The 27,648-nt window shown below is 43.3% G+C and overlaps 1 protein-coding gene across 1 annotated transcript in view; it reads right to left on the bottom strand.

Moving 5' to 3' along the window:
• Positions 1 to 27,648, bottom strand: part of PCNX2 (pecanex 2) — a 300,955-nt gene that overhangs the window by 150,008 nt on the left and 123,299 nt on the right. The window contains exons 20-23 of the mRNA XM_077751690.1: positions 18,814 to 18,923; positions 18,262 to 18,358; positions 4,628 to 4,720; positions 3,669 to 3,819 (exon numbers count right to left, since the gene is read on the bottom strand). Of these exons, the coding sequence (XP_077607816.1) occupies positions 3,669 to 3,819; positions 4,628 to 4,720; positions 18,262 to 18,358; positions 18,814 to 18,923 (451 nt within the window). The remainder of the gene's footprint in view (positions 1 to 3,668; positions 3,820 to 4,627; positions 4,721 to 18,261; positions 18,359 to 18,813; positions 18,924 to 27,648) is intronic.

A 27,648-nucleotide genomic window follows, 5' to 3' on the forward strand; every position in this document is an offset into this window, starting at 1 on the left:
TTTGTTTTATTTTCTAAAAATACAATGCTCCTTAAACATTCAGCCTGAGAAGCTCCATGCTTGACTAATATGATGTCATCTGTAGTGCTGTCTGCTCTGTTATCTTGTTATTTTCAGCACATTCACTTAGATTAGCGGGGGATCGAGGAGGGAAAAACCCAACCTCACATACTCATTAATATGTCAGTTACAGCCACATCACCACCGTGGCTCAAGTGATAAAATTTTATTCTTTTAGCTCAAATATTGGTGAAACATCTTGTTGGGGCCAATATGGGATAAAGTTTACTTAAATTAGTCTCCAAAGGAAAGGACCGAATTGGAGCAAAACTACATTTCCACTTACAGTCTTCAACTTGAGCTGCAGTCTGAATTTTATATCAAAATTTATGTTGCATCTCCAAGTAATTCTATATGTCAAGTAAAATCATGTATCAGAGGTATGCGGAAAGGCAAGTAAGTGGAGAGAGAATATACACAGCAAGATTGGAGTTTGTTCTAGCAAAAAGAAAGCTGATGATATCTAAATGCAGTGCAGCTCAGGAAACACACCTCTGTACCCAGCACCCCAGGGAGCAGTGAAGGGCCAGCACGTGCAAGCAGGCATATCGCTCATAGTCACTGCAGAGAATGCTATGGAAAGGCAGTTCACGGGAGCAACCGGGAAGTTAGTCTGCTCCAGATGGTCCAGGAGGACTTCTGGAGGGATTGATTTTTAAGTTGAATTATGTATTTATTTTGAGACTCAGAGAGAGAGAGAGAGAGCAGGATGGGCAAAGAGAGATGGAGGGAAAGAGAGATTCCCAAGCAGGGTCCTCATTGTCAGTGCTGAGCCCAATATGGGGCTCGAACCACCAACAGTGAGCTCATGACCTGAGTTGAAATCAGGAGTCAGATGCTCAACCAACTGAGCCACCAAAGTGTCCCTGGAGGGACTGATTTTTAAACAGAGACCTGAAAGATGACTGAGTGGCATGAGTCCAGCGATGCCTGAAAAAGTCTCAAAGGCACAGGGAACAGCAAAGAGGACAGCCAGAGAATGGGGTGTATTTGAGAAACCAGGAGAATGCCCAGAATTCAACTGGGACAAGTCTGCTTCAACCCAGAGATGAAAGCGTCCCAGAGCTGGCATTAGACCACGGCACGTTGGATTTCACAGGAACTACCACAGCAACGTGGCTGGCCCTGCTGGGCAACTCTGATGGCACCAACATGTTGTCTCTGGGCCACATACGAACTGCACATGATCAGCCTGCTGGACCGAGAGTTGCCGGGGTAGCAGACAGAGCACCGGGCTGGAGTAAGATGCCCTGGGTTCTTTCTGGTCACTCATTGGCCACAGACCTGCTGGGACCCAAGTTATGTCCCTTGACTTCTGTGGGCTTCAGTTTCCTCCTAGGTAAAGCCTGGGATGGGCTTATACAAACTCTGAGATGGGGGCAGTACATACACCTCATCTCACATGCCACTTCAATGTCTGCCGCTGGCCCAGTTTTAGGCTTGTTCTCAGCGACGTCCGCCACAGGATTAGGGGACTCCAGTGGTATGCAACCGACCTGCTCGCCCTGTCTGCTCTACCTTCTCTTCCAGTAATAATACTCTTAGATCCAATGAGAAGATTTGAGCACGGTTTTCACATTCAAAGGTATACGGTTCATCTGAATTTCCTGTGCGTGTTTTCTTGTTAGTAGAAGGAATAAAGACTGAAAGACCTAAAAGGCAGGAGGCCAGGAAGAAGAGGCAAGGAAACTCAGGATCTGGATGATACCAAAATGAGTAATAGCTTTTCAACGAGTTCATACCAACATATTTTAAATATTTGGATTTTCCTTCTAACACACATAATTTTGAAATGCAATCTGTTCTTCATTATATGCCTAATTTGTCAAGTCTATTACTCTTGGCTTGATTTCAGGTGGCTTATAAACAGCTAATGCAGGCAAGGGAGAAATACCCACAGAGCCTCTGCCTGAGCCTGTGCTAGCAGAAGTGAGCCCCCCGCCCCCTGTACAGGACAGAAGCCCAGGCTCACCTGTTCACTTGCCCCTCAAAGAGGAGACATCAACATACAAACACGTTTGCATTACTTGGGCTTGAATCATGTACTGAAAAGATCATGAAGGGGCACCTGAGTGGCTCAGTCGGTTAGGCATCCAACTTCAGCTCAGGTCATGATCTCACGGTCCATGGGTTTGAGCCCCACGTCAGGCTCTGTGCTGACAGCTCAGAGCCTGGAGCCTGCTTCAGATTCTGTGTCTCCTTCTCTCTCTCTCTCTCTGCCCCTCCTCAACTTGTGCATACACTCTCCCTCTCTCTCTCTCTCTCTCTCAAAAGTAAATAAATAAACTTTAAAGAAAAGGTCATGCAGGTTTAAAACACTATGCATTTAAGTAGTACCCAGAATTGAACAGAACATTTAAAAATGTGTGTGTGTGTGTGTGTGTGTGTGTGTGTGTAACACAAATATATTAAACTTGACCTTATGCTAGCTGCCCCTGTTGCAGGTTGGGAAAAGCAAATCTCTAAGGGCAGAGTGGTCGGGTGACCTTCTCCACCTTCTAAACCCTATACGCGCAGCAGACCCATGATGCCATATTTCTCCACTAAACAATCTACAATTTTCCTGCTCCAGCTGTTCCAGATTCAGGCAGCTCCACACACCTACACAGAGCTGTTCCTTGAAGAAATGGTCTTGACAGCGTTTAAAGTGATTCTTTCGCTTCTTCATTTTGAAATTATTTTGCCCCCTTTCCCTTTGTCACCTGGGTCTACCAAAGTTACTGCTAACTAATCTGGTGAGTCTGATGCATCCCTGCAAGTCAGCAAATCTTGGTGCCCCTCACATTCCCCTGTACCTGGACAGGATGACAACCAGATATCTCCCTCTACAACAGAAACTTTACGATGTGCTACACCGTTCTGTGCAGAATGAGCAGCACCAGCTAGTTATAAGCTACAGCTATAATCCGTGACCCTGAACTTCAATGTGTCTGAAGAGGGGGATAAGTCCAATCCTTAGACCATCTGTTGGATCACCAACAAAGGAAGAGCTACCAGAGAAATTCCTGAGAGACTTCTGATCTAGAAGCTACTAACACTGCCGGGATGATCAGTCTATTACATGATCATGACCGGAAACAGTCCCGAGAACCGCTGAGTCAACCCAGTACGGGTCTGGGTCTAGGTGAGCAAATCAGGTGAAGCAAAATTCAGGGTTCAGTGGTCCTAAAGACTCAGCAGTTTGAGCTACACCCCTGCCCCACCCCCACCCCAAACACTTTGTGGAGGAAGGGAGGGCAGTCAAGTGATCTTCTTCCTGGTCCCCGGTCAGCATAAGCTGGAACAGCATAATCTTCAAGGCTGAATAATACAAATTAATGTTCCCCAGTACTAATAACCGCGTGCTATTTTTATAAAACACAGTTGTAATTCACTCCCCTTCAACTTTCTTGCTCTGGGAGTGATGCTGCATACTCCAAGGTACACGCTCTCCTTTTTTTTTTTAAAATTGTGGTAAAATAGATATAATGTAACATCTACCATTGTAACCATCCTTAAGCGTAAGGTCCTGTGGCATTCGGCACATTCACATTAGTTGTGCATCTCCGCTGTAAAGGACCTACCACTACGTCATTTTTTTTTTTTAAACAAGGGGGTAGATTACTGACCTGTCACTTCGCGTTGCTGATACTCTTTGTTTTTAAGAACGGGGTGTGAGATCCACATCCACGGATGGTGCTTGCGGAGCTGCGGGAGCACGTAATGGGTCACAAACCCCACCGAGCCAGCCAGGGCAAACAGCACAACACTGAGAAACGGCTGTGACACGAGAGGGCAAATGTCATGGGTTAGCCTCGCGGGACAGGGGAGGGGTGTCCATGAATGACACCCAACACTGCCATCCTTCCCCTTTTCCTCCTAAGAGAATAGAGAGGCAACCCCAGCGCTTGTTTCTGAAAATGTCTCCCATACAAACACCCCATGTATCGGGGGCCCCTAAGGGAGCACTGGAGAGCTGGTCTACGAAGTTCAGAGGCCAAGGGGACTCCGCCCTTTAGACTTCGTTACTGCTGTTTTTGAAAGAAGAGGCGGAAGTAACAAACGTAGCTGGCAGACTCCCCTGTTGGAAGGGGGGCTCCTCAGCGGTAGCACTTCCATAAGGAGACAGTGACTGTCTGGTGGAACCTCAAGCCAGAAACCCCATTGCAGCTCTCCACTTTCGTTTCTCTACCTGACAGCCATGTGCCCAAACTCCTTTTGGCTCGGGGGCCCCTGGCCCCCTCCTGATATGGCAATGCCTCCAGTCCTGCACCCAGTAGGAAGCTGTCAGGCTGCCCTACCACAACGGGGTTCAAGGACATGGGCTGTTACTCTAGCAAACAATACAGCTCCCCAGACGCGGGAGGACAAGGGATGAAACCCTTGAGCCCAATCTGCAGTGTGAACCAAATCTCATCTGGGATGTAACTCTTCGCGGCACAGTAGGTACAGTCCTTAAACCTCTCAGCCAGTGTCGTGTTTTCCTCTCCCGGCTCCGCTACCCTGCCCTGGGACTCCACAGCGGGCTCTGTCATTAAGGAGAATGAGGAGGCATAGGGAGCGGGTATAAAGTGGAAGGGATACGTACTCGCAAGGACAGGAACACGGTGCTGGCACTGATTGCAAATGATAGAACGGCAGCCACCGAGCAGACAATGAGATCGGATTGTAAGATATCCTTCTGCAAAGAGAAAACCAACTGTAACGTCTGCTCTTCTTTGTTTCTCTCAGCAGCTCTGCTGTCCCCACGTAAGTCAGGTGACAGGATACTGTGTCTGGATAGCCCACTCTTTTCATGCGCATCACTTACCTGATATGTTCCCAGTGGCACACACGGGCAGACCATCAGAGCAAGCAAGGCAAAGGGTGGGGAGTGGGAAATGCACACTGGGAGGTTAGCCTACATCTGCTGAGCAGGGAGGGAGAAAAGTATTCCACGTGTATAAGAGGCATAAGTTCTTCTCTATGAACATAGGTCAGAGGTAGCATGTCATGGCCTGATGAAGGAGGGTAAAGCGCTAATGATCTCTACCTGGCCTGAGCATGGCTTACACACATGCTGTTGGCCAAAGAGACGCCTCTAGTGCATTCGCTTATTCTTAAAAATTTTTTTTACTATTTATTCATTTTGTGAGAGAGAGAGAGACAGAGCACAGGCAGGGGAGGGGCAGAGAGAGAGGGAGACACAGAATCCAAAACAGGCTCCCGGCTCCGAGCTGTCAGCACAGAGTCCAACACAGGGCTCGAACTCACAAACCATGAGATCATGACCTGAGCCGAAGTTGGGACACCTAACCGACTGAGCCATCCAGGCGCCCCTGCTTATTTCTTTGGACCAGAACAGATTTCACATTTTAATTCATCAGTCAGATTGGGTAGAGGCCACTTCCAAATAATTTAAATATACACATATTATGGACACATACACAGAAAATGAAATGTTAGTAAGTTGCTGATAATTTTCCATCACATAAAATTGTGGTGTGTGCAGGGGCTCGGGAACACAAAGCAAAATTAGGCCGAAGAATGTCTTTAATCCTGTAGCTATATGGAGAATGGCCTGTTAGCACAAATCAGGCACAATGCTGCTGGCTGATTGATCTAAGAGAGACATAAAGGACCATCAATTTTTTTCTGTCTACAGAGGCCAGTCCACTGCAGTACACAATTATTGAACGTTTTGAGGTAGCACACAGTTACCCGAAAACTCTAAAACCATCACTACAAAAACATCAATATCTCATATTGAAAAGGAACTATGCCTCTTCAATAACTGTTTTGACTGTTATCTGCCAGAAAATTCTATCTGTAGACCTGGTTCCCTATGGCCCCTCCCCCCTTTTTTCTGTTCCAGTTTTTAAAATTAAAATTTGGAGTTCTTACAAGTGGTGCTGCCAGCGTTCTGACTGAATTAACACCCAAAGTGATAGGAAGAAATCAGGAAGGCCACTTAAGTGGAGTAATAATGACCTTGAGCCATCTGAAGAAAAAGTCAACACGGCTTGGTTAAAGCAGCTAATAAATCAGTGAAGAGATACGGTCTCAACATCAACTTATGAAATTATCTGCTAAAGCTGTTCTACAATTCACAAACAGGTGTTGAATATGGTAACAATCATATAGTGATAAACTAAATACTAGATTTATACCTAATAATGGTAAGAATAATATGGTAAAAAAATGGTAAGAATTCCCTGGATTTGGGGGCAGGGCAAATCACAGTGATTTTTCAGTTGGGATCTATAAAACTTTTGTGATCACAGATTTTCATCAAAAATTTACTATTAATAAATGGCCAAAATTCAGGTATCTCCTTGCATTCCAAAGATTTACAAAAGGCCAGGCCTTTCCAGAAGAAAGATCTATAACTGACTGACTATTTAGGCTATGAAGATAAGTTAATTTTCCTTCCTATTTTACACTGACATGGTTTTATGTCATTTAAAAATTGCTGGCTCAGTCGATTAAGCGTCTGACTTCAACTCAGGTTGTGCTTTCCCAGTTCCATGAGTTGGTGCCCCACATTGGGCTCTGTGCTGACAGTGTGGGCCCGCTTTGGATCCTCTGTCTCCCTCTCTCTGCCCTTTCCCCACTCGTGTGTGTGCACGCGCGCACGCATGTACACATGTGTCCTCCTCCTCTCTCTCAAAAATAGATAAGCATTAACATTTCTTTTCTAATTACTGAATCCTTATCCAAAAGGGAGATAAGCATTTTCCCAAATATTCTAATTCAAAATTAAGCGTTATCTATAACTGACCAACCATCCTTGCCTAATGTCAAAATGGTGGACCATCGGGGCAGCTGGTGAGAGGAAGAGGGTCACATTTTTAGCTTTCTTAAAGCAAGAGAATGAGACCCAATTATGATTTTTTTTCACAGTTGGATGACACACAGGAATTCCACTGATATTAGTCTTTATCTGTGAAAATGTTCCTCCTGCCAATTTCTTTTCTGTATTGTTATTTTTATTTTTTTTTTAATTTAGAGTGCTTGCAAGAGATAAAGAAAGAGAGAGTGCATGCACGTGTGCATGAGCAGGGGAGGGGCAGAGATGGAGAAAGAGAGGATGTTAAGCAGGCTCCAGACTCAGCATGGAGCCTGATGCAGGGCTCGATCCCACGACCCTGGTATCATATCCTGAGCTGAAATCAAGAGTTGGATACTCAATTGACTGAGCTATCCAGGTGCCCCTCTATTGTTATTTTTATTTTTTTATTTAAAATAATTTTTAATGTTTATTTATTTTTGAAAGAAGGGAGACAGAGTGTGAGCAGAGGAAGTGCAGAGAGAGAGGGAGACACAGAATCTGAAGCAGGCTCCAGGCTCTGAGCTGTCAGCACAGAGCCCAACCCAGGGCTTGAACTCACAAACCACAAGGTCATGACCTGAGCTGAAATTGGAGGCTTAACCAGCTGAGCCACCCAGATGCCCCTGGATTGTTATTTTTAAACAGATCTCTTGAGGTGTGACTGACATGCAAAACCCCTGCACATGTACAAAGTGTACCATTTGATGGGTTTTGACACATGGACACCTCCATGAAATCCACAACCACAATGAGAATAAGTAGCACCGCAATCATGCCCCACAGTTTCCGCTCCTGACCTTTTCTAACCTCCAACCCCTTCTCTCCTCTGTCTGGAGACAACCACTGATCTGCATCATCACGGCAGTTTATTTCATTCCCTAGAATGAGATATAAACTTACTTCGAAATGCAATAGATCCAGAAAAGTCAAAACAACTTTGCAAAGGAAGAACAAAGTTGGAGGATATAAAATATCTGATTCCAAGACTTATTACGGAGCTGCAGGAATCAGGTATTGATGGTATTGGCACAAAGTATACACCTTGATCAAGAGAACAAAAGAAAGAGCCCAGAAATAGACCAAAACATTGTGGATTTTAAACAAAAGTGCTAAGGGGAAAAAACACCTTGCCTGTAAGTGAGGGAAAGGATAATTCTTTCAACAAATGGAATAATGGGGAAAAACAGAATAACAACAACAAAAAAAAAACACCTTGACATTTGCCTCACATCACATATAAAACCTAAGTCAACATGAATTATAAATGTAACAAAGCATTAAATTTCTCAAAGAAAACATGAGAGGAAATCTTAGTGACCCTGGGTTTAGCAAAGCTTTCCCAAACAAAACACTGAAAAATTATTCAATTGGAGTTTATGAACATTTAAAACATTTGCTCTTCAAAATACATTGTTATAAAATGAAAAGGCAAGGGAAGGACTGAGAAAAATAGTTGCAAAACACAAACTTTCATCTGCAATACATAAAGAATCTCACAAATCAATAGCAAGAAGGCAAACAATTCCCCCATCCCTATTCCCAGCTGTAAATGGGCAAAGTTTTGAACAGACCCTTCACCAAAGCCAATGGAAAATGGAAATTATTGAGCTTTTCAATCTAGTGCTAATTAATGAAACCACAGACCACTCTGTTACTATTGGTGAAAGTAACATCAGCAAAATAAAAAGGAAAGGTTCCCTCTTTCCCTACCAAAGCCCAGATATTATTCTGCTCCAAAAATTTTATTCCTGAAAATGTATCTTTTCTTAGAAACTTTTACACATGTGCCTTTATAGAGTATGAAATGCAGCAGATTTTTATAAACATGTTCAGTGACCCAATGCTACTTATTAATATACAACTATAATTCTTACAAGCGACGTTTTTCATGTGCATTGAACTGTGTGTCTTTAAATGCAAAACAGTGCACCAAACATGAAAATATTATTTTTTAAAAGGAATCCTGAAAACACCTAGGCATCAGACTGTTGTTGTGGTCTATGAAAGTAGCCTAAAACACTGTCAAAAGTTTATAATTTTGGTTTTTTCACTAAAAAATTTTTGCTCATTTAAATATATATTATACAGGGCGCCTGGGTGGCTCAGTCGTTTAAGTGTCAGACTTTGGCTCAGGTCATGATCTCCTGGTCCGTGAATTTGAGCCTTGCATAGGGCTCTATGCTGACAGCTTGGAGCCTGGAGCCTGCTTCGGATTCTGTGTCTCCCCCTCTCTCTGCCCCTCTCCTGCTCATGCTCTGTTTCTCTCTCTCAAAAGTAAATAAACATTAAAATTTTTTCAAAGAGAATATTAAAAAGTATATATATTATACATCTCTGTTTCTAAAAGAGTTAATTATGTGTGAAGTTTTAGGTTTGTTAGACAAAAGAATTACTGGTGCTTCCCTCTTCCTTCATGCGCTTGAAAGGCTAATAACTCTAATTCTGTTGAATTACTTATTTATTTATTTTGTAATTACATATTTAAATAAGAGTTTTAGAATCTTTGCATCATTTTGATAAATATCCTGCCTTAAAAGTGTATCATACAATATTAGGTGTTTACAAAAATTAGACTATGGGAGCTACCTGAGTGGCTCAGTCAGTTAAGCGTCTGACTTCGGCTCAGGTCATGATCTCATGGTTTGTGAGTTTAAGCCCCACATCAGGCTCTGTGCTGACAGCTCAGAGCCTGGAGTCTGCTTTGGATTCTGTCTCCATCTCTCTCTGCCTCTCTCTTTCCCTCTCCCTCTCTGCCTCTCACTCTCAGAAATAAGCATTAAAATTTTTTTTAATAAATAAAAATTAGAATATGAAACCTCTGAGCAAAATGCAAATTTAGAAGGTCTCTGCAAATTTTTAGCATTAATTAATATTTCCACTATAGGATAACATAATATTACAGCACTCTAGGACACAGAGAAGAAAGGGAATAGATCATTCATGATCATTGCATCCTGACATTAACAATATTAGCATTTTTATGCTTCCTGGGCCAGTATTTTTGCCCGTGAATGCTGAAGCACGGTTCTAGCTGTAATCATGATGTATATTCTGATTATACATCATACATATACATATACATCCTACATATTATCTATGCATAGCTTGTGAAGGTCTAATCTTAATGTGCATATAATTTTTATCTTTTTCAACTGTACTTTCTTTTGTAAGTACTATATATATGTATATTGCTGTATAGACTTACTAATAGTCACTTAATAGTGAACTAATTTTCCATCTTGTGATGATATAAACATACACACCCATATACGAACACATACACCATAGCGGAAACTCAAAACATTAATTTCATGACTGAAAGGGAACGTGCTATATTTAGTGCAAGCATTCCTTGACTGTTAGGTACTGGGTTGTCTTTCATTTTTCACTATGATGAATTATGGTGCCATCATGATCTTGATGTACCTAAATCTTTTTTCATATTTTGAATTCATTCTTTAAACCAACTCTGACAAATCGACCTATTATATGATAGGTGATGAACTTAGAATTTTTGGTAAATTATGCTTTTCCAGATGATTGTAATAATTTACACAAATATAAACAATGTCTAAGAAATCTCATCTTGTCCCAATTGGCAATATATTTAATTTATCCTGTGCTGATCGCGTGGACAAAAAAAATGCCCTCTTACTTTAATTTGTATTTCTTTCTTTATATATACTAATATATACTAATATACTAAATATACTTCTCACAATTACTTCCAAATATTTTGTCCCTAAAGTAAAATATATATATTGATAACACTTGCTTATAGAGTTTTAACAACTAAAGTGTGAGTTGTTGTTATAAGAAAGATATTTAACTTTTGTCAAATTTGCATTGAATATTTTACCAAATTATTTAATTTATTGCCTTTAAACATATAGAAGTATAAAAATTTTATGGACTTATATCTCTGTGTGTGTGCGTGCGCACTTTATTTATTTTCATTTTATAGATTCCAAGCCTGAAAAATCATCCCCTTTCTAGAATTTGAACAGATGCTTGATTTTATTTCATACCTTTTTTGGAAAATTTCTTTTACATTTTTAAAATTGTGAGCCAGGAATACAAAAAAGTACATAAAATACATAAATGTAATTTTTAAAATAATTATAAAAGATGCCTGGATAGCTCAGTTGGTTGAGTGTCCAACTCTTGATTTCAGCTCAGGTTATGATCTCATAGTTCATGGAACTGAGTCCTGTGTCAGGGTCCTTGCTAACAGTGCAGAGCCTCCTTGGGATTCTCTCTCTCCCTTTCTCTCTGCCTCTCCCTTGCTCTCTCTCTCAAAATAAAAAAACTTTAAAGATAGATGATAGATAGATAGATAGATAGATAGATAGATAGATAGATAGGTAGATAGATAGATAGATAGATAATAGACAGATAGGTAAACAGTTATTATAAAGTGAGCATCCCAGTAACTACCAACTGGTTCAAAAAATCTACCATGTCTAGTACCCAAGAAATCCCTTTATATGGCTTTCTGATCACAAACCCTTCTATCCCCCCTTGGGGGTCCCCATCAACTATCCCGACTCCAGTGAAAATAAGTCTCTTGCTTTTTAAACAAGAATGATCTTGCTACTTACATATGCAATTGTTTGCCTATTTTTACCCAATGGATGGCACCATACTGGACATATTTGTTTGTCTCTTGCTTCCTTTGCTCAACATTACATGGTCACCCGTGCCATTGCATATGGCTCCAGTAAGGTCTGATCCTCTGCTGTGTGCTACTCATTGTGCTGTTGGTGGAATTTCCAATGGCTTCAGTTTAGGGTTCTTATGAATAATTGCTAAGAGGAACAATCTTATATGTTCCTGGTACAAATGTGCAAGATTTGCTCCAGTGTAAATATCTAGGAGTAGAATTGCTGGCTGTAGTATAGATGAATCTTCCACTTTATAATCCCAAATTGTTTCCAAAATAGATACAGTAATTTAAATACCACTACCAGCAGTTAGTAAGAGTTCCCTTTCTCTACACTTAATACTGTGGGAACTTTTAATTTTTTGTCAGTCTAGTAAGTGTGAAATGGTAACTCAGTGTGGTTTTAGTGTGGAGTTTCTTGATTATTAATTAGTTTGTATACATATTCATGGTTTTGGCTATTTTTATTTCCTCTCTTGTGAAGTGCATGTGCAAGCCTTTTGGCCATTTTTAATTGAGATATCTGGCTTTCTTCTTGATTTGTAGTAATTGTGTATTTATTTCAACACTAGTGCTTTATCTACTACACATATTTTAAACATTATTTCCCATTCTGTGGCTTATTTTTTAAAGTCTCCTTTTTGGGCATTAGTTGATAAATCAAAGGTCATAATTTTAGTGAACTTCAATTTCTTGTTGTTGTTGTTGTTTAAAAAATTCTTTCCTCCCCTGGAAGTATTATAAAGATAATTTCCTTTAGGGGTGCCTGGGTGGCTCAGTCAGTTAAGTGTCCGACTCCAGCTCAGGTCATGATCTCACAGTTTGTGGGTTTGAGCCCTGCCTTGGGCTCTGTGCTGACAGCCAGCTCAGAGCCTGGAGCCTGTTTCAGATTCTGTATCTCCCTTTCTCTCTGACCCTCCCCTGCTCATGCTGTCTCTCTCTCTCTCTCACTCTCTCTCTCTCTCTCTCACTCAAAAATAAATTAAAAACATTAAAAAAAATTTAAAGATAATTTCCTTTATTATGATTCTAAGCACTTTCAGGTTTTGTAATCTCATATTTAGGTTTCTAACCCATCTGGAATTCACTTTTAAGCAGAACATCACAGAAGAGGCCTATTCTATTTTGTTACTTATGAAGAACCATTTTCTTTTCATCACTCTGTTTCTCCCTCTGTAGTGAGTAGGAAGTTACATGCTGTGTTTCCGCTCCAGCAGTTACACTGAACAGTCCAACATGCATACTTCACTCACCATTCTTAAGTTAATCAGTATCTTTATTCATCTCCTGGACATTATGAAGAATTTTTAAGTCTTGGAGCCCATTTCGCCTTCTATCCAGAGTTGTATGTTACCCCCGTATGGTTTTGTACAGTTAATATTTGTTAAAATTTGCCAATGTATCCGCCACTTTCTTTTCTCCTTGTTCTTTCTTGCAAATTAGACTTTCCGTCTGAGACCATCTGAAGAACATCACTCAGAACTGCATTTAGCGAGAGTCTCGCAGCTTCTGTTTGTGTAAAATATTTTTATTTTGTCCCCATTCTTTAACAACATTTTCACTGGAGGCACCAGCACAGAGCCTGCTTAGGATTCTTTCTCTCTCTCTCTCCCTCTCTCTCTCTGCCCCACTCCTGCTCATGCTCTCTTGCTCTCTCTCTCTCTTTCAAAATAAATAAGTAAATAAATAAATAAATATTTTTAAAAGTTAAAGATCTTTTCACTGGGCATAGAATTCTACCCTGGCAGCTGCTTTCTTTCCAGGACATCAACTACATCATACTTCTGGCTTCTATGATTGTTTTTGATAAGGGAGCTTTCCATTCATCATTCATTTGAATGTAATCCATTCATTTTCTTTAACTGCTTTAAGACAGTCTGTGTCTTTGATGTCTGCAGTTTCACTATGGTTTGTCCTGTGTAGGTTCTTTCTTCCTTGTTTTACTCTGTGTGTGATTCACTGGGATTCTTGAGTCCCTAGATCAGTGTTGTTCATCAATTCTGGTAAATATTCAGATATCATCTGATTAGACATTGATTAGGCTCCAGTCTCTCTCTCCCCATTTTCAAGAATTCTAATTAGATATATGTTAGATCTTCTTAGTCTCTGTCTGTCACCTATCTTTGTCTTTCTTTTGTATTTTCTAATTTTTTGCTTATTGGTGTTGAATCCTGGATCCTTTCTTCTGTCTTTCAGTTCACTAATTCTCTCATCAGAGGTATCTAATCTCCCGTGTGTGTGTGTGTGTGTGTGTGTGTGTTGGGGGGAGGGGTTGTGTGTGTTTGTTTGTTTCCTTCCACTGCTTCATTTTTTGGCATTTTTTATTTGTTTAGGAAGGTCTATTTGGTTCTCTTTCAAACATACTGGATCATTTCAGTATTTTCCATTGTCTATAAGTTTTACCTTTTATTCCTTTAAACACAGTAACTATAGTTATTTTAAAATATGTGTCTGGTAGTTCAAGTGCTTGAAGTATGTGAAGACCTGTGTCTGCTGGCTCCTTGTCTCCTTATGTAGTTAAATTTTTTTTTTTTTTTTTTTTTTTGTGAGAACTGNCCAGCTGGGGACCACTTCAAATTCGCTTCATAAATTTAGGGATTAAGGATGTTAGAATGGGGACTGAAAGCCCATGGCAGATTACATTTCAGGGATCTTGCTGTTTGGTGTTCAGCACCAAGGCCAGTACCTTGCATCCTTTAGGGCGCTGCAGAGGATGAAAAGGATTTCTTCCTGTTCACCCTCCCGCCCACCCAGCATGGGGTCCCCAGGGCACACCCACCTTAGTGGTCTTGGGCTTTCATCTCTATTCCCCACAGTTTGAGGGTTGAACACCAAGGCTCAAAAAGTAGCTTCCTGCTCTGCTTCCTAGAGGTCTCTCTGTTGACTCAGACTTTGACTTGATAATTCCTTACCCTTTGGACACTTTTTTGTCACATAGAAGAAGCACTTTTTTTGTGTATTTTGTTCAAAATATTCAGTTTTAATCAGCAAAGAGTTTGGCTATAATAATTCAGCCTGACGTAACATGAGAGATGGAAAAGTCTAGTTTGATCGTTCTCTAACATGCATTGGTGTCTGGCGAAGAATCAGCACATACAATTCCTTTTTTCCCTCCCACTGCTGAACAATTACCTCAGCTCCATACACTGATTAATCAATTCTTGATTGTGACATGTAATTTTCACATAATACATTCCTATAAATAATTTGTCTCCTTTCTGTGTTTTACTGATTCACTAATCCCATTCTCGAGTCTTGGATGAGTCTCATTTTTTTTTTTTCTTCTGATTACTCATCTTTATAATTTACACTTAAATCCCAAAGTGCTAACTTCCTCTTTCTTATTCTTCTTTTTCAGATTTTTAAAGCTATTATTAATGACTATTCTTCTAAATGAATCTTAGAATCATTTCCCCAAGTTGTGAATATGATTCCTCTGGAACTGTTTTGAAATATATTAAACCTATAAATTTATTAGAAAGAATTGGCATTTAATAAATCTCAACCTTCCTATCTGAAATCAGGTTATGTCTATTTATCACCACTTATTCAGAAGTTCATTTGCATTTTAATAGACTGCTGTGGTTTTCTTTATTCCTGACATTACTTGGTAAAATCTTTCCTATTATCAATTCATATATTTTGTTGCCATTGTGAGCAAGATCATGGTTCCACTGTATTTTCTAAAGTTATTTCTGACATGTTAGAATGCTCTTGTTTTTCTAAATGTCTTTGTCTCTAGGGGTATTGGTGAATTCTCTTATTGATCACAGTTGCTTTTTAAAAACTCTGCTGTGTACCTAAATGTATACAATAATGTAGTCTACATTTTTTTTCTTTTAGGACTAGTTAACACAAGCCAGAACTTCCAAAACAATATTCAAAAATATTGTTTCGACTCCCTATTTTAATAGTGGTTCCATGCATGTTTAACTAATAAATATACTGGGGCTTCATACACTGAATATTTTAAATCCATTGTGACATCTTATGTAGTACTTCATGCTCCAACTCTAAAAATGAAGCTGAAGAAGCCCTTGTCCCAGGGTGCTGGGTGACTCAGTCGGTTAAGGGTCTAACTCTTGATTTCGGCTCAAGTCATGATCTCACAGTTCTTGAGTTCGAGCCCCACGTCAGGCTCCTCTCCCTCCCTCCTCCACTCATTCTTCCTCTCTCTCTCAAAAATAAATAATAAAATAATTAATTTAAAAAATAAAGCACTGATTCCAAACTACACACACAGGAGATATAGACAGCATGGTGCCTGAGAAACCTAGATGATACAGCCAGTGGTTACAAAGAAGTTGTTTGAATTGTACAGATAAGAATGAAGTAGTGTGTTGTTTTGGTGGTGGTCTATTTTTTGGTTCTAGGAACTGAGAAAAATAGATACAATGGAAGTAGCATATATGAATGGGTAAAGAGTATAGAGATTGAGGAGGATGAGTGACAGAAAGACCAGGGGCACCTGGGGGGCTCAGTCGGTTAAGTGACCGACTTCGGCTCAGGTCACGATCTCGCAGTTCATGGGTTTGAGCCCCGCATTGGGCTCTGTGCAGACAGCTCAGAGACTGGAGCCTGCTTTGGATTCTGTGTCTCCCTTTTTCTCTGCCCCTCCCCCGTCCATGCTCTGTTTCTCACTCAAAAGTAACTTAAAAAAAAGAAATAAATAAATAGACCAAGCACATGAGGCAGATGGATAAGAAGAAACCAAGCCAGGAGAGGAAAGTTTACGCTGTTATTAACTGAGTGTATTGCTGGCACTGATCATATGGAAATGTAGAGGCCCACTAATGATGGAGCTCTAGGAATCTTTAGTTCTAGATCAATGTTCCTGGAAGCCTAGTCTGTGGGGACAGCCTTGTAAACATGTAGATTCCCAGCCCTGGCACAGGCCAAATGCATCGGAATAGGAATTAGGGCTGGAAGCCTGATCTAAGGAGGCTCCTTAGGGGCTTCTCATACAAAGAGAAACTTAAGAAAAGAGGGAGTGAGAAAAAGAGAGACAGACAGACACACAGAAATAAAATCAGAGACGAGGAGAGAAATCTGGTACGTGCACTTGGGCACAAAAGGTTTTATACACCAAACTCTAAAAGCTAAATGTGATAGTCCTATGAAAACATTCTCATTAGACCAGAGGACTTTTTAGAGAGAACACATGTCATATTAAATTACCTACGGGTTATGTGCTCTCCTGTATACAGAGCGTTTCAAAGTGTATGAAAAGTGGGGAAGGCAAGACCTCGCCCATCATATCTAATTATACTGATGAAACACTGTCAGCCTCTACCCGCCAGCTTCCTAGGCGGATTTCATCGTTATTCATACATTGTTTTCAAGGCAACAAATCAGAAAGTGTCTTCATCATTCCATGACATCAAGGACTTTTGAGGAGAACAGTTTTCCTCAGATACCTATGGGAAACCATTTGGGTAGACAGTGGGCTGTTCCATGGCTTTTACAGAAACTGACCTAGGAACATCAAATTTTATCTTGTAAATCTCCTGGTGTAAACATTAGACTGGAGATCAGGTTGCTGCTGTGATGTTTCACTGTCAATGGTTTCCTCCCTTTTGAGCTGCCACCCTCCTGGCCCTGGCTGCAAACATACCTCAGCTTGTCAAATTCATGTACTACATACATCCTTATTCGCAGTGACTGTGCTTTGCTTCCTCAATATGTTAGCTTGAACTGCACCCACACTCAAAGGCATGGGGGCCAGGTATGAATTTTTTTAAATGTTACCATGTTGCCTGAGTCCTGCACATTGTCTTGAAATTGCAGGTTGCAATTGAACTCTCATCTAAATTCAAGGAAAAGTACTAGAGTCAGGCACTTGGCACTGTGGAAGCCAAGACAAATGAGACGCGCCTCCTGGCTGGATGAGCCTGCAATCAATGGGTCATTTACTGCTTTCCTGTTGATCTATCATTCCTCAAAACCATAGGAAAGGCATGACTTCAAGATCGCAGGAGCTCAATACGCAAATGAATGGGAGATTACGTCATCAATGAGCATTGCTTTTTAAAGTGCTGATGTTTGGAAGATGATACCAAAGTCACTACCTCTACTCAAAGGATGTTTGAAACCACCCCAAGCCATTTTCCTGGTGAACAGAAAAGAGCATCCTTCTTCTAAAGTCTCTGTGTTCTGTTCTCCCTTCCTTCTTTACCTCTCCTTTTCCCCTCACAGGCTCCATCCCATAGAGTCGCTTCTCTCTCCAGCACCTCAGATGTAAGTCTTAAAACCCAAGGGCTCCCAACAAGGGCTATGCAACTGTCAACCTTGAACGTGGGAAGAGTACTCTGAGCTCAGCCTGAGGCTGAGGCCAGATGATGCAGAGAGGACTGTGTGGAGCTCACTAGGAACCGGCTTGGCTGAATGTTTCTTTGATGAGCTTTTATTTGCTTGCAGCTGGCCTGCTGCTCAGCGTCAGCAGGGGGCAGCATTGACCCAACTTGCTTCTTCCAAATAGCCAAGCGTTTAAACTGCCATCGACTGAGGACCATTGGAGTGACCGTTGCGTGTACCACATCTGCCTTCGCGAGGTTGTAAAAGGTCCACACCCACCAGGCAGCTCAACAGTCCAGGTGTCAGCTGTAGACCAAGACAAGGCACCTCTCTGCTCTGGTGACCGTCATTCCCCGGCTAGCCAGGGCCCTGCTGAGAAGTGGAGCTTGGCCACCACATACCAGGCCATGTTACCCAAAACCCTTATGTACACTATGCAACACGAATATCTCACCACTGAGTCTTTCATCTTCTTGGGGAGAGGGTCTGCGGCCAACTCTTCCAGGTTCTGATGTAGAAATTTAGGAAGCAATCTACAGTGAATAAAGGACCTGGAAACGAACAAGCACACGGGTTTTACTCCTTAAAATCTGTGCCCATCGTTCGAGGTAAACAGCCTCCCCTGGGACTCCATGTTCCCAAATGATAAAAGCAAGGGCTCTCTCCTTTAATTAATTCACAAGAAAAAAAGAGGTGCATATTCAAGTGATCGCACATCTCATGTTTTGATTCTCAGATTCCCTCCCAATTGAAGGAGTCAAGGACCCCAAGAGGAACGGGCAGCTGGTTGCCAAGAGGTAAGCTCCCAGAGGTTAAATGTTTGCGCAGAGTTTCTGCTTGACTTTCACTAGTGTTTGACGGGTGCCAAAACCTCTCCCATCCTTGCCCCAGGGGGTTGACTGGGGGACCAGCAGCAGGAGTCCAGCCACCACGTGGGGCATGGCCTTCTGGCCTCCGTGACACGGCGGGGCCGTGGGGACCAGGCACGGCTGTGCGTGCTACTCACAGGAGCACCGAGGGGTCGCTGCTCTGCCTGCTCAGATGGTAGGAAAGCGCCACCAGGAGGCCACAGAAGGCTGAAAACAGCGCTGGGATGTGCTGGGTGCTCCAGGGCTCCTGAGGAAAAGACAGCGGATACCAAGTCACCCCGAGGCGAGGCGTGGAACAAACAATAGCTCGCTCTCTAAAGAACACATAGGCACGCGTCCCCACGGCCTGGCCGGACGGGTGTGGGGTCCTGGGATCACTCCTGCCAACGGACGCACCAGCACCCGATGGCCACACGGAAGCCTTGCCTGCAAGTTCACGTACCAACACCGCATCATCATGACGCGAGCTGGGGCAGGGGGGGCGGGCATCTCAAACTGTACACATTTCTGAGGGTATATTGCTTCGAGCTTTCCTGAGAATATTTTTGACTCGATCTTTTCTGAAAAAAAGTTTAGGACTTAGAAGATGTAACAATTAATCACGTGTTGCCTCTTCTGAATTCATTTCTAATGATAACGACCGGAAGTGTATTTCCTAGCATTTATGTGATCGATGGCATAAAAGCTATTAGACATGCAAACATGGCTTAAGAGATCAACTGGTGGAGTGAATGAACCACAACACAAATTAAAGACAATCCCCTTTGAGAAAGAGAAAAAAAATGGTTTGAAATGAAAAGAGCCAGAGAGTCAGGTTTGATGTGATAGAAACATGGACACCAGTAATTGATACGCTGTCCTCAGTCCTACGTGCTCCCACCGTGAGCAGAGTGGGGACCCGGGACCTCGCCCTCCTTCCGACCATCCCTGGCCCCCTCCCCAACACAAACATACACACATTCGCCGTACTCAGCCTCTCAGGGACCACCAACAGAATCTACCGGTGCCTTCCAAACACTGAGTCTACACCCGGACTGCAGTACTTTTCTCTCGAGATGCAGATCTTTTCTAACTCAACAAGCATCTCACCCAAGATGGCTGGGCTGATCATCGTGCTTAGAATAAAATACACAAACGAATGAGTCAGCTGTGCCCCTTTCGTGTCTGGGGCTGCTGAGGTATGCTGGCCAAGCTAGAGCCGTGCCCGTGGTGGAGGCAGTGCTTGATCTCTGCCCACAGTGAGGGTCTAGAAGCGTCTGGAAGGGAAATGAAGGCAACAACCCTGGCAGAGCCGCTGAGTAGCAGGTGGATGGGCAGGAGGTGACGCTGGCCGGTGCCTCTGCTGAGGGGCGCCCTCCGTGAGGCTCTGACTTTCCCAGCGTCCTGAAGGCGCCAAGGCATCTCCCCAGCATGCCTCCCCCACCGACTGGCCCAGAGCCCTGTTCCTCTGTTCCCCGCTGCTCCCTTAGGAGTTTCCTTTCCGCAAAGTCCTGATTCCTGTAGCAGAAGGAGGGAGGCACTGTCCTAACGCCAGCCCTGCCCTCTTACTGCATCAACACCCCCTAGATGGAGGAAAGGCATCCTCTCCTTCCACTCTGCTATAGGAATGTTTTTGTTGACATCTTTAAAAATTTTGAAAAAGCCCCCCCCCACTATCTCTATCCTCATCCTTCAGTGTCCCCTGGCCTTACAAGTGACCCATTAGCTTCCTTCATGTGGGGCACCTCCCCAGGGGGGTAGGGGCTCTGCACAGAGTGGGTTTCCAGCTGGGAGGACCTGGCTTTGAACCCTGGTGTTGCCATATGTGAGCTCTGTGGCCTTGGCTAAGTTACTCAGCATCTCTGAGCCTTGGATTCATTTCGTCTTCTTTAGAAAAGGAAAATAATACAACTCAAGGGTGGCTGCGAAGGGTACTCTTCTGTACTCCAGGCTGTTTTTTTTAACGCTTTTGACACAGGAGGGTTCAATGTAGCCCCTAAGCGGCCGCTGACACCCAGCATGCCGAGCCGGAAAGCTGGCCCTCCTCAGAGTTCTTCCTCTCCATGGTCCCCACTTGGCTGATCCTCATTTCGTTCAACATCTGTCCAGTCCTCCCTTCCCTTCCTTGCATCCCACTGGGTAAGTCCTCTGCTGTCTCTCTCTTTCCAGCTCTACTGCTGATAGCTTCACAATGAGGGGATCAAAGCCCCACTCCATAGACCCCTTCACCACGCCACAGATCCCCACAATGTGTCTTCCGCATAACGAGAGGACTGTCCTCCTCACCTTAAAGAGCCTATCACACTATTGCCTTCACTGAATATTTTTCAATGATTCCTCATTGCCTACCAAATACATCTCCTCCACAAAAGGCTACATAAGCCAATTAGGATCTGACCTTAGCCCATGGTTTCAGCCTCATTCCTCCCACTTAGAATATGCACAGCAGCAAATTCATAAAGCTATGTTGCTCCCTTCCTACTGCCTTCAGACACAAGGCTCTGTCTATACAAAGGGCTCTCGTGCTTCAGCACCCAGTATAAGAAGTCCCACCTGCTTGGTGCTGCCTCCTCACTTCGCAGGCAGACTGGAGCCCTCCTCTGTGTATCAGAAACACCTTTAAACACTTCTACTTCAACACTCAAGATATCTCACTTCTGTTATTTGTAGGCATGGGTAGGTCTTGCTCCTTCATCTGAGAGCCACTGACCACAGTTGTGCTTAGATTGGACTCCAAGTCGGGGGGGGGGGGGCGGCCTTTCATCTCTAGTCCCCCCATTCTGGGCACAAATGTCAGCACATCGATGGATCTGTGAGTGAGTGACAGCAAGGTTTCAGTTTTCATGATTACATCGGCCCCTCTTCTATGACCTGTGTGGAAAAGAATCCTCAGCAAGAAAGAGGGTGAAGAAATTAAGTAGCTTGGATCAAATGGGGGACAGGCAGTAAAGTGTCATTGGCATGATTGGACTAGCAGAGAAAAGGGGATCCTTTGACCTTATCGGTCATTTCTCCTTCATACAGTGGCCCCAGTAACAGAAAAGTTCTTCTGAAGTTTGAGAGTTTTCTTCTTCCCTGAGAGTCCACTCATGACACATTCAGTGGCTCCCCTGCTGTGTGCCAGGGACCGAGGCACACGCTCGTGAGGAGGGCAGACACGGGATCCCCGGGGACGGAGGACACTGTGGTAAGGTGTGACAAGCGACATGACAGTGAGGTGACAGATGCCAGGCACTCACAGAGCAGGAAGCAGAGGCTCCAAGGGAGTTAAGGGAGGGGCTTTTAATTGCACAGAAAAAAAAAAAAACGCAGGAGAATATGGTCCCTTCCCTGCAGAACTTTCTGGAAGCTCTCAGCTCTTGCGGCACCTATGTATGTACATGTACTGTCCTCCTTCTTCCCAAATGAACTCCTCAGCTTCCTGCTCTGGCTGCCGCCCTGGGGCTTCATATTTGGCTGTCACCAAAACCAACAACAGAAAGTTTTCCAAAAGGGAAAAGCCTGCTAAATTCCGTTTCGTTCCGTTGATCCCTCTGCACTTGCCTACGCTCTGCATTTCGTTCACAATTTTGCGAAGGTACAGGCATTCCTTTTACATGCAGCCCATAAAAGATGAGACTCTGTTTCCCCCAAATGCTGGGAGTAAAAAATCACTCTGAGATGGATTTAGTAGCCACGACCATGGAAATAATCGTCACTGCATGGAACAGAGGAAAGGTCAAGGGGACAAGCAAGCACCAGTGGGATGTGATGCTAGGCTCATCACTCCCTGGAAGAAATGATTCTGCAGAAGGTCCCTCACTTCTCCATGGCTCCGCTGCCTCCTCTGTGAAAGGTGACAACGACCCCTTTCTTGAAGTATTGCTGTAATGACCTGATCTGACACAGCCTTGCTTGCTGCCAAGTAGTATGTCAATGTTAGTTTCTAACTAACTGGAAAGGAGTATCCGCAATGTCTTCGCAGACAATGAGATCTGGACTGAATCTATTTAAACAATCAAATTTACCTACTTTATCTGCCCCACACTCCTTACCTAATCTCATTTATTCTGTACTTAATTCTCTCCAAGGCAAACCCTATGAAAGATCGGTATAAGGGACCCTCCCTTTTCACCTGCTAAATCAGGGGTCGGTAGAAAAGCGAGAGGAAGGTAAAAATCTCACATCAGAAACAGCAGCATTAGGAGGTAAGTGACCACACCGTTCCTTCTACTTCCTGGCATTTGTCTCAGTCGGTGGTAGCGTATCTGGGTGAGTGAATATTTGATTGCCCTCTGATCCCTCCACTGGGCCTGGCCAGTTGACAGCAGGAACTCATCTGCTTTACCCGTGTATTCTGAGCGCCTCATGCAGGCCCCCGGCCTTGATCAGAGGCATTTAATAAATATGTAAAGAACCAATGCGCTGTATCTGAGCAACTGTTACCTCCTTACTACATAATGCAGACGTAAGGAGGGGAATGACCCAGATCTTTTTAACTATCTGCACGTATACAGGCGGTCCCTCTTGTGCAGGGCACCACGGTCACTGAAAGCGTGGGCTCTGGCATAGGACTGCCACTGCCGCCCTAACTAACTCTGCTGATTACTTGCACTAAGACACCGGGCAAGCCACTAAGCCTCAGTTTCCTTTTCTAAGATCATTTCACAAGGCACAACCCCTAGGGTTGGTGTAAATATTATATGAAATACTCTGTGTAAAGTACTTGGAGGGGCCAGCATAAAATGCTCAACAAATGTCTGCTATTACTACCTGCTTTACTAAGTCACTATCTCGGTCCAATTGCACTGCTCTAACAAAATATTATAGACTCATAAAGAGCAGAAACGTACTGCTCACAGTTCTGGAGGCTGGGAATTCCAAGGTCGAGACCCCGACATATTTGTTGTCTGGAGAAAACCCACATTCCCTTCAGAGCCGGCTCCTTCTTGTCAGAAGGGGTGAGGGAATTCTGGGGCTTCTTTTATAAGAACATGAGGCCCGTTCACGAGGACTCCAGCCTCCTGACCCAGGCATCTCTCAAAGCGCGCCTCCCCAGTACCATCACCCTGAAGGCTAGGATTCCAACCTATGAATCTGGGGGGAACACGAACATTCAGAACATAATAGGTACATAACAGGACTGAGAACAGTGGTAAAAATCGTATTTCCTGCAAAATTAAAATTGACCTGTAGTCCTTCTCCAAGAGGCAAAAAGAACAATGAGATTTTGTCGATTCCTTTTATTCTTCTGCTTCTACAAGGAAAGGAGGAACCCTTCCACAAGAAATGAACCTGACCTTGGCAAGATGTGACATTAGCATCCCAAGCTTCACGGTCTGAACTGATGGGTCCCCCTCACTATCACTTGAAGCTATCCTGTTCCTTCTGGTGTGTGTCCCATGGCAGTAAACATCTGTATTCACTCCTCCATACATGTGATTTCCTTTAAGCATAACTAATGGCTTCAGGCTAAACTGTCAGACGTTAAAAAATGGCAGTGTAGCCACAGGGGCGGGATGGAAGGAATGAATATTTCCATCGACGGAGTAAAAGGAGAGAGATGCCAGAATGGCATGTGTATTCTTCCCAGGGTGAAGCGTAGGATGGCAACAAGTTCACATTCCAGGGACTGATTTGCATGTTTTCCAGCTCAACCTCAGATCTTCACATGACTATGACTTAGACCCTGGGTGTCCCAGCACTTGGACAGGTTGCAAAAAGCAGACCACTTGGATCCCCCTTGGCTCTCTCCTCCAAGTGCTTAACCCTGTTCGTATTTTCAACAGCGATAGATATAAATATAGATAGACATAGATTCCTCTCTTGCTCTCCTTCATTCTCTCTGTATATATATAGCTACTCAGAGACTTGGTATCAGCGTGTGTTACTCTTTCATGTGCAGAGTGTCAAAATATGCAAAACCATGCCATCATCAGGAAAAATTATTTTAGATTTAGAAGAGATCTCAGGGCTGAGCTAGACTCAGGCCTTCGAAGTATCGATCAGGTAAGAAAACAGGAAGGAGGGAAAGGACTTACCCAAGCAGACAAGACTAGGAGAAAGCTCCTAGTGCAGTGCTCCATACACTCCATTAACCCAAACGTTTATACCACTAACTGTGCAAAATACTAGCATATCTCCCACCCCCCATAAAAATGGTTAGTATGTCTGGCATAATCACTATAAATGAGAAGCTCCTGGCTTTCCAGGCTGTTTTTATTCACTTATTCATCCCCCATTCAACAGTGCTGGACATCTCTTGAGGTAACTGCCGGGTTCAGGGCTGGCTGTAACACACAGCATAGCAAGCGCCTAGAAAAGCGAGCTGGGAGGAGCTCAGGGACAGCCCACTGGAGGACCAGGAAAGGAACTGGGGTGCAAAAGGCGACAAGGACTGAATGTGGGCAGACTGTGCTCCACGCCACAGAGGGGGGCCATGTTTCCAGGCTGCGTGGACCGGCTCCCAAGCAGGGACCCCGTGTTACTTCGGGACAGATGTGGTTGCGTGTCATTGAAAAGGAACACAGGTAGAAAATTATAGGGATGGACTCAAGAATGGGAAATAGTTCCGCTTGGAGGAAATGCATGGTAGGGAAATGAGCTTCATGGGTTTTTCACCCCACAATTCTCTGCGCTGGGAAGAGAGGCAGCTGGGTGCCATCGACTGAAGATCAAATCAGAGGAAACACGCTTCCGTATCAGCAGTGGAACTTGAGTATGATTTAAGGAAGGACTTCCTGACGCCGATGATTACAAGTTACAATTAGGAAAACATTAGCATTTCCTTTTCACACATGACTTTAAAACACAGGTATCTTCCTTGGACAGGGAAGATGTAAGCGTGCCTGGAAGGGAAGGAGGGAAGAGAAGCTCATGGAAAGCTTTCCTAATGCTTCTTTTCTCGCACAGAACATAGGACTGCTTAACCGCTCCACAATCTACCACACACACACACACACACACACACACACACACAAGCATGCGCGTGCCCGCACACCTGAATAAACAAGGACTATTCAGAATTATTTTATAGAATTAAGATTGGGGGGGGTCAACAAGAGAAACTGCCTTTGTCCCATTTTTTATTCCTTTCTCCTGTCCACTTGCTAATCCAGGCTGTACCTTGCTAATCACACCCCAGCCCTGCCCTGACCTACAGATGAGCGAAGGCCAGATGGACGGCAGCTTTCCACAGCATCGGGAGCCTTCCGAGCCACATTTCTGGAAGGATCTGAGCTTGTCAAGTCAGAGATACAATAAGAAAATAAATGGTTTGAAGATGTTTTCACTTTAATCTTTGTTCGGGGATGGAGACGGGAATATTGACATTTGAGGAAGAAAAGCACAACTGGCCTGAAGAGGGCTTTTGGAAAGAAGCCCATCAAACGCACTGTGTTTTTTATTTCCAGGATGAGCTCAGGTGCATTTCCAGGAAGAGAAGCAGAAGGGAAGAGAGGAAGTACTGACTCACATTGCTACTGGGGTTCTGTACATAAACTTCTCTATTTTCAACAGATGGGTATTAGTCCCGAGTTTTATTTTATAAATGTTATTTTTATTATATTCACAGACACAACCACACATACATCCACGGACATGCCATACATGAGTATACACATACTAAGATTCTGGAGGGAGATAAGGTTTTCAACAATCTATCACTCGCCGATAATGAAGTATATACCATGTGACAGTTTGCTTCAAAATTAACATCCCTAATTGCTTGGAGCTGTGTCTCAAGGGCGCCTGAACTGGGAATGATATGGATTGATGAGTGCTGGCTTCGTAAAACTCCCACCGGTTTTGAAATATTTTTATGAGGTATGAATAAAACTGTCTAATAGTCCTACAATTCTATGGTAGATTTCACATGCATTTGGGAATTCTTTTGATGAAATGCACAGGGAAGTTCAGCTCCTCTCGGAAGGGAGTCTTGGCTTCCAGCACGTTTTTTTCCCCTGGAATGTCAGGCATCTCTACAATGGAATTTACAGAGAAGATTGAGGGTTTGGTTATAAGATGAGTGCAAACAGGCCAGATTCTCTCTCCGCCAAGCCCTTCATAGGAGTTCACACGCTTTCTCTTTGAAGGAAAAATGAATGAATTTTTCTTACTCCATTAAACACAGGTGCGATTGCAAGATCCAGGCTTTCATACATCCTCAAATAAGAATTAGATCACATCACTTTGGCTCTGATAGAAGTCCTATTTTTCTAGGTCTATTTTTGACAAGAATCTCATCTTGAAGTAAAAGGAAATCTGGGCCCCTAATGTTCCAGAAATTCAGGAAGATCAGATATGTCTCCCAGTCCTGGTACTGTCTGCTCTGTTCCTACTCCACAGATGGCCCTCAGGCCACCATGTGACAGGCATTTGTGAGCATGCCCAGGGCACACTCTGGGCTCCCCCCTTCACCCTTCCAAGCTGGAGCTCATCCCACAGCAGCCCCTGTTACATCTTGAACACTCGGTGCCCCCTCCCGCCCAGAGCCTCCCACTGAGTCTGATTCACAGTAGGTCATCACTACATGCTGAGTAAATAAATGAATGATCGTATTGACAAATATGACAAATCAGACTTCGCTGTTTCATGAAAGTAGATTTTTCTTATTTCACATTCTTTTTCATTTTGCCAAAAAACATTGTATGTTTGTGATTCAAGAAAATATTGGAGTTTAAGAAACAAAACAGATGAACATAGGGGAAGAGGAGGAAATAAGAAAATAAGATAAAACAGAGGGAGACAAACCATAAGAGACTAACAGAAAACAAACAGGGTTGCTGGAGGGAGGTGGGGGTGGGGGGAGGATCGACTAGATGGGGAGGGCGTTAAGGAGGACCCTTGCTGGGATGAGCCCTGGGTGTTATATGCAAGCGATGAATCACTACATTCTATTCATGAAAGCAATACTATACTACATGTTAACCAACTTGAATTTAAATAAAATCTTGGGGGGGGGAAGAAAATATTATAGTTTCAGGAATTGGCACTAAGGAAAAATGAGATCATGA

Source organism: Crocuta crocuta, unplaced genomic scaffold (assembly GCF_008692635.1).
Source record: "Crocuta crocuta isolate KB4526 unplaced genomic scaffold, BGI_CrCroc_1.0 scaffold59, whole genome shotgun sequence".
NCBI classification, from domain to species: domain Eukaryota; kingdom Metazoa; phylum Chordata; class Mammalia; order Carnivora; family Hyaenidae; genus Crocuta; species Crocuta crocuta.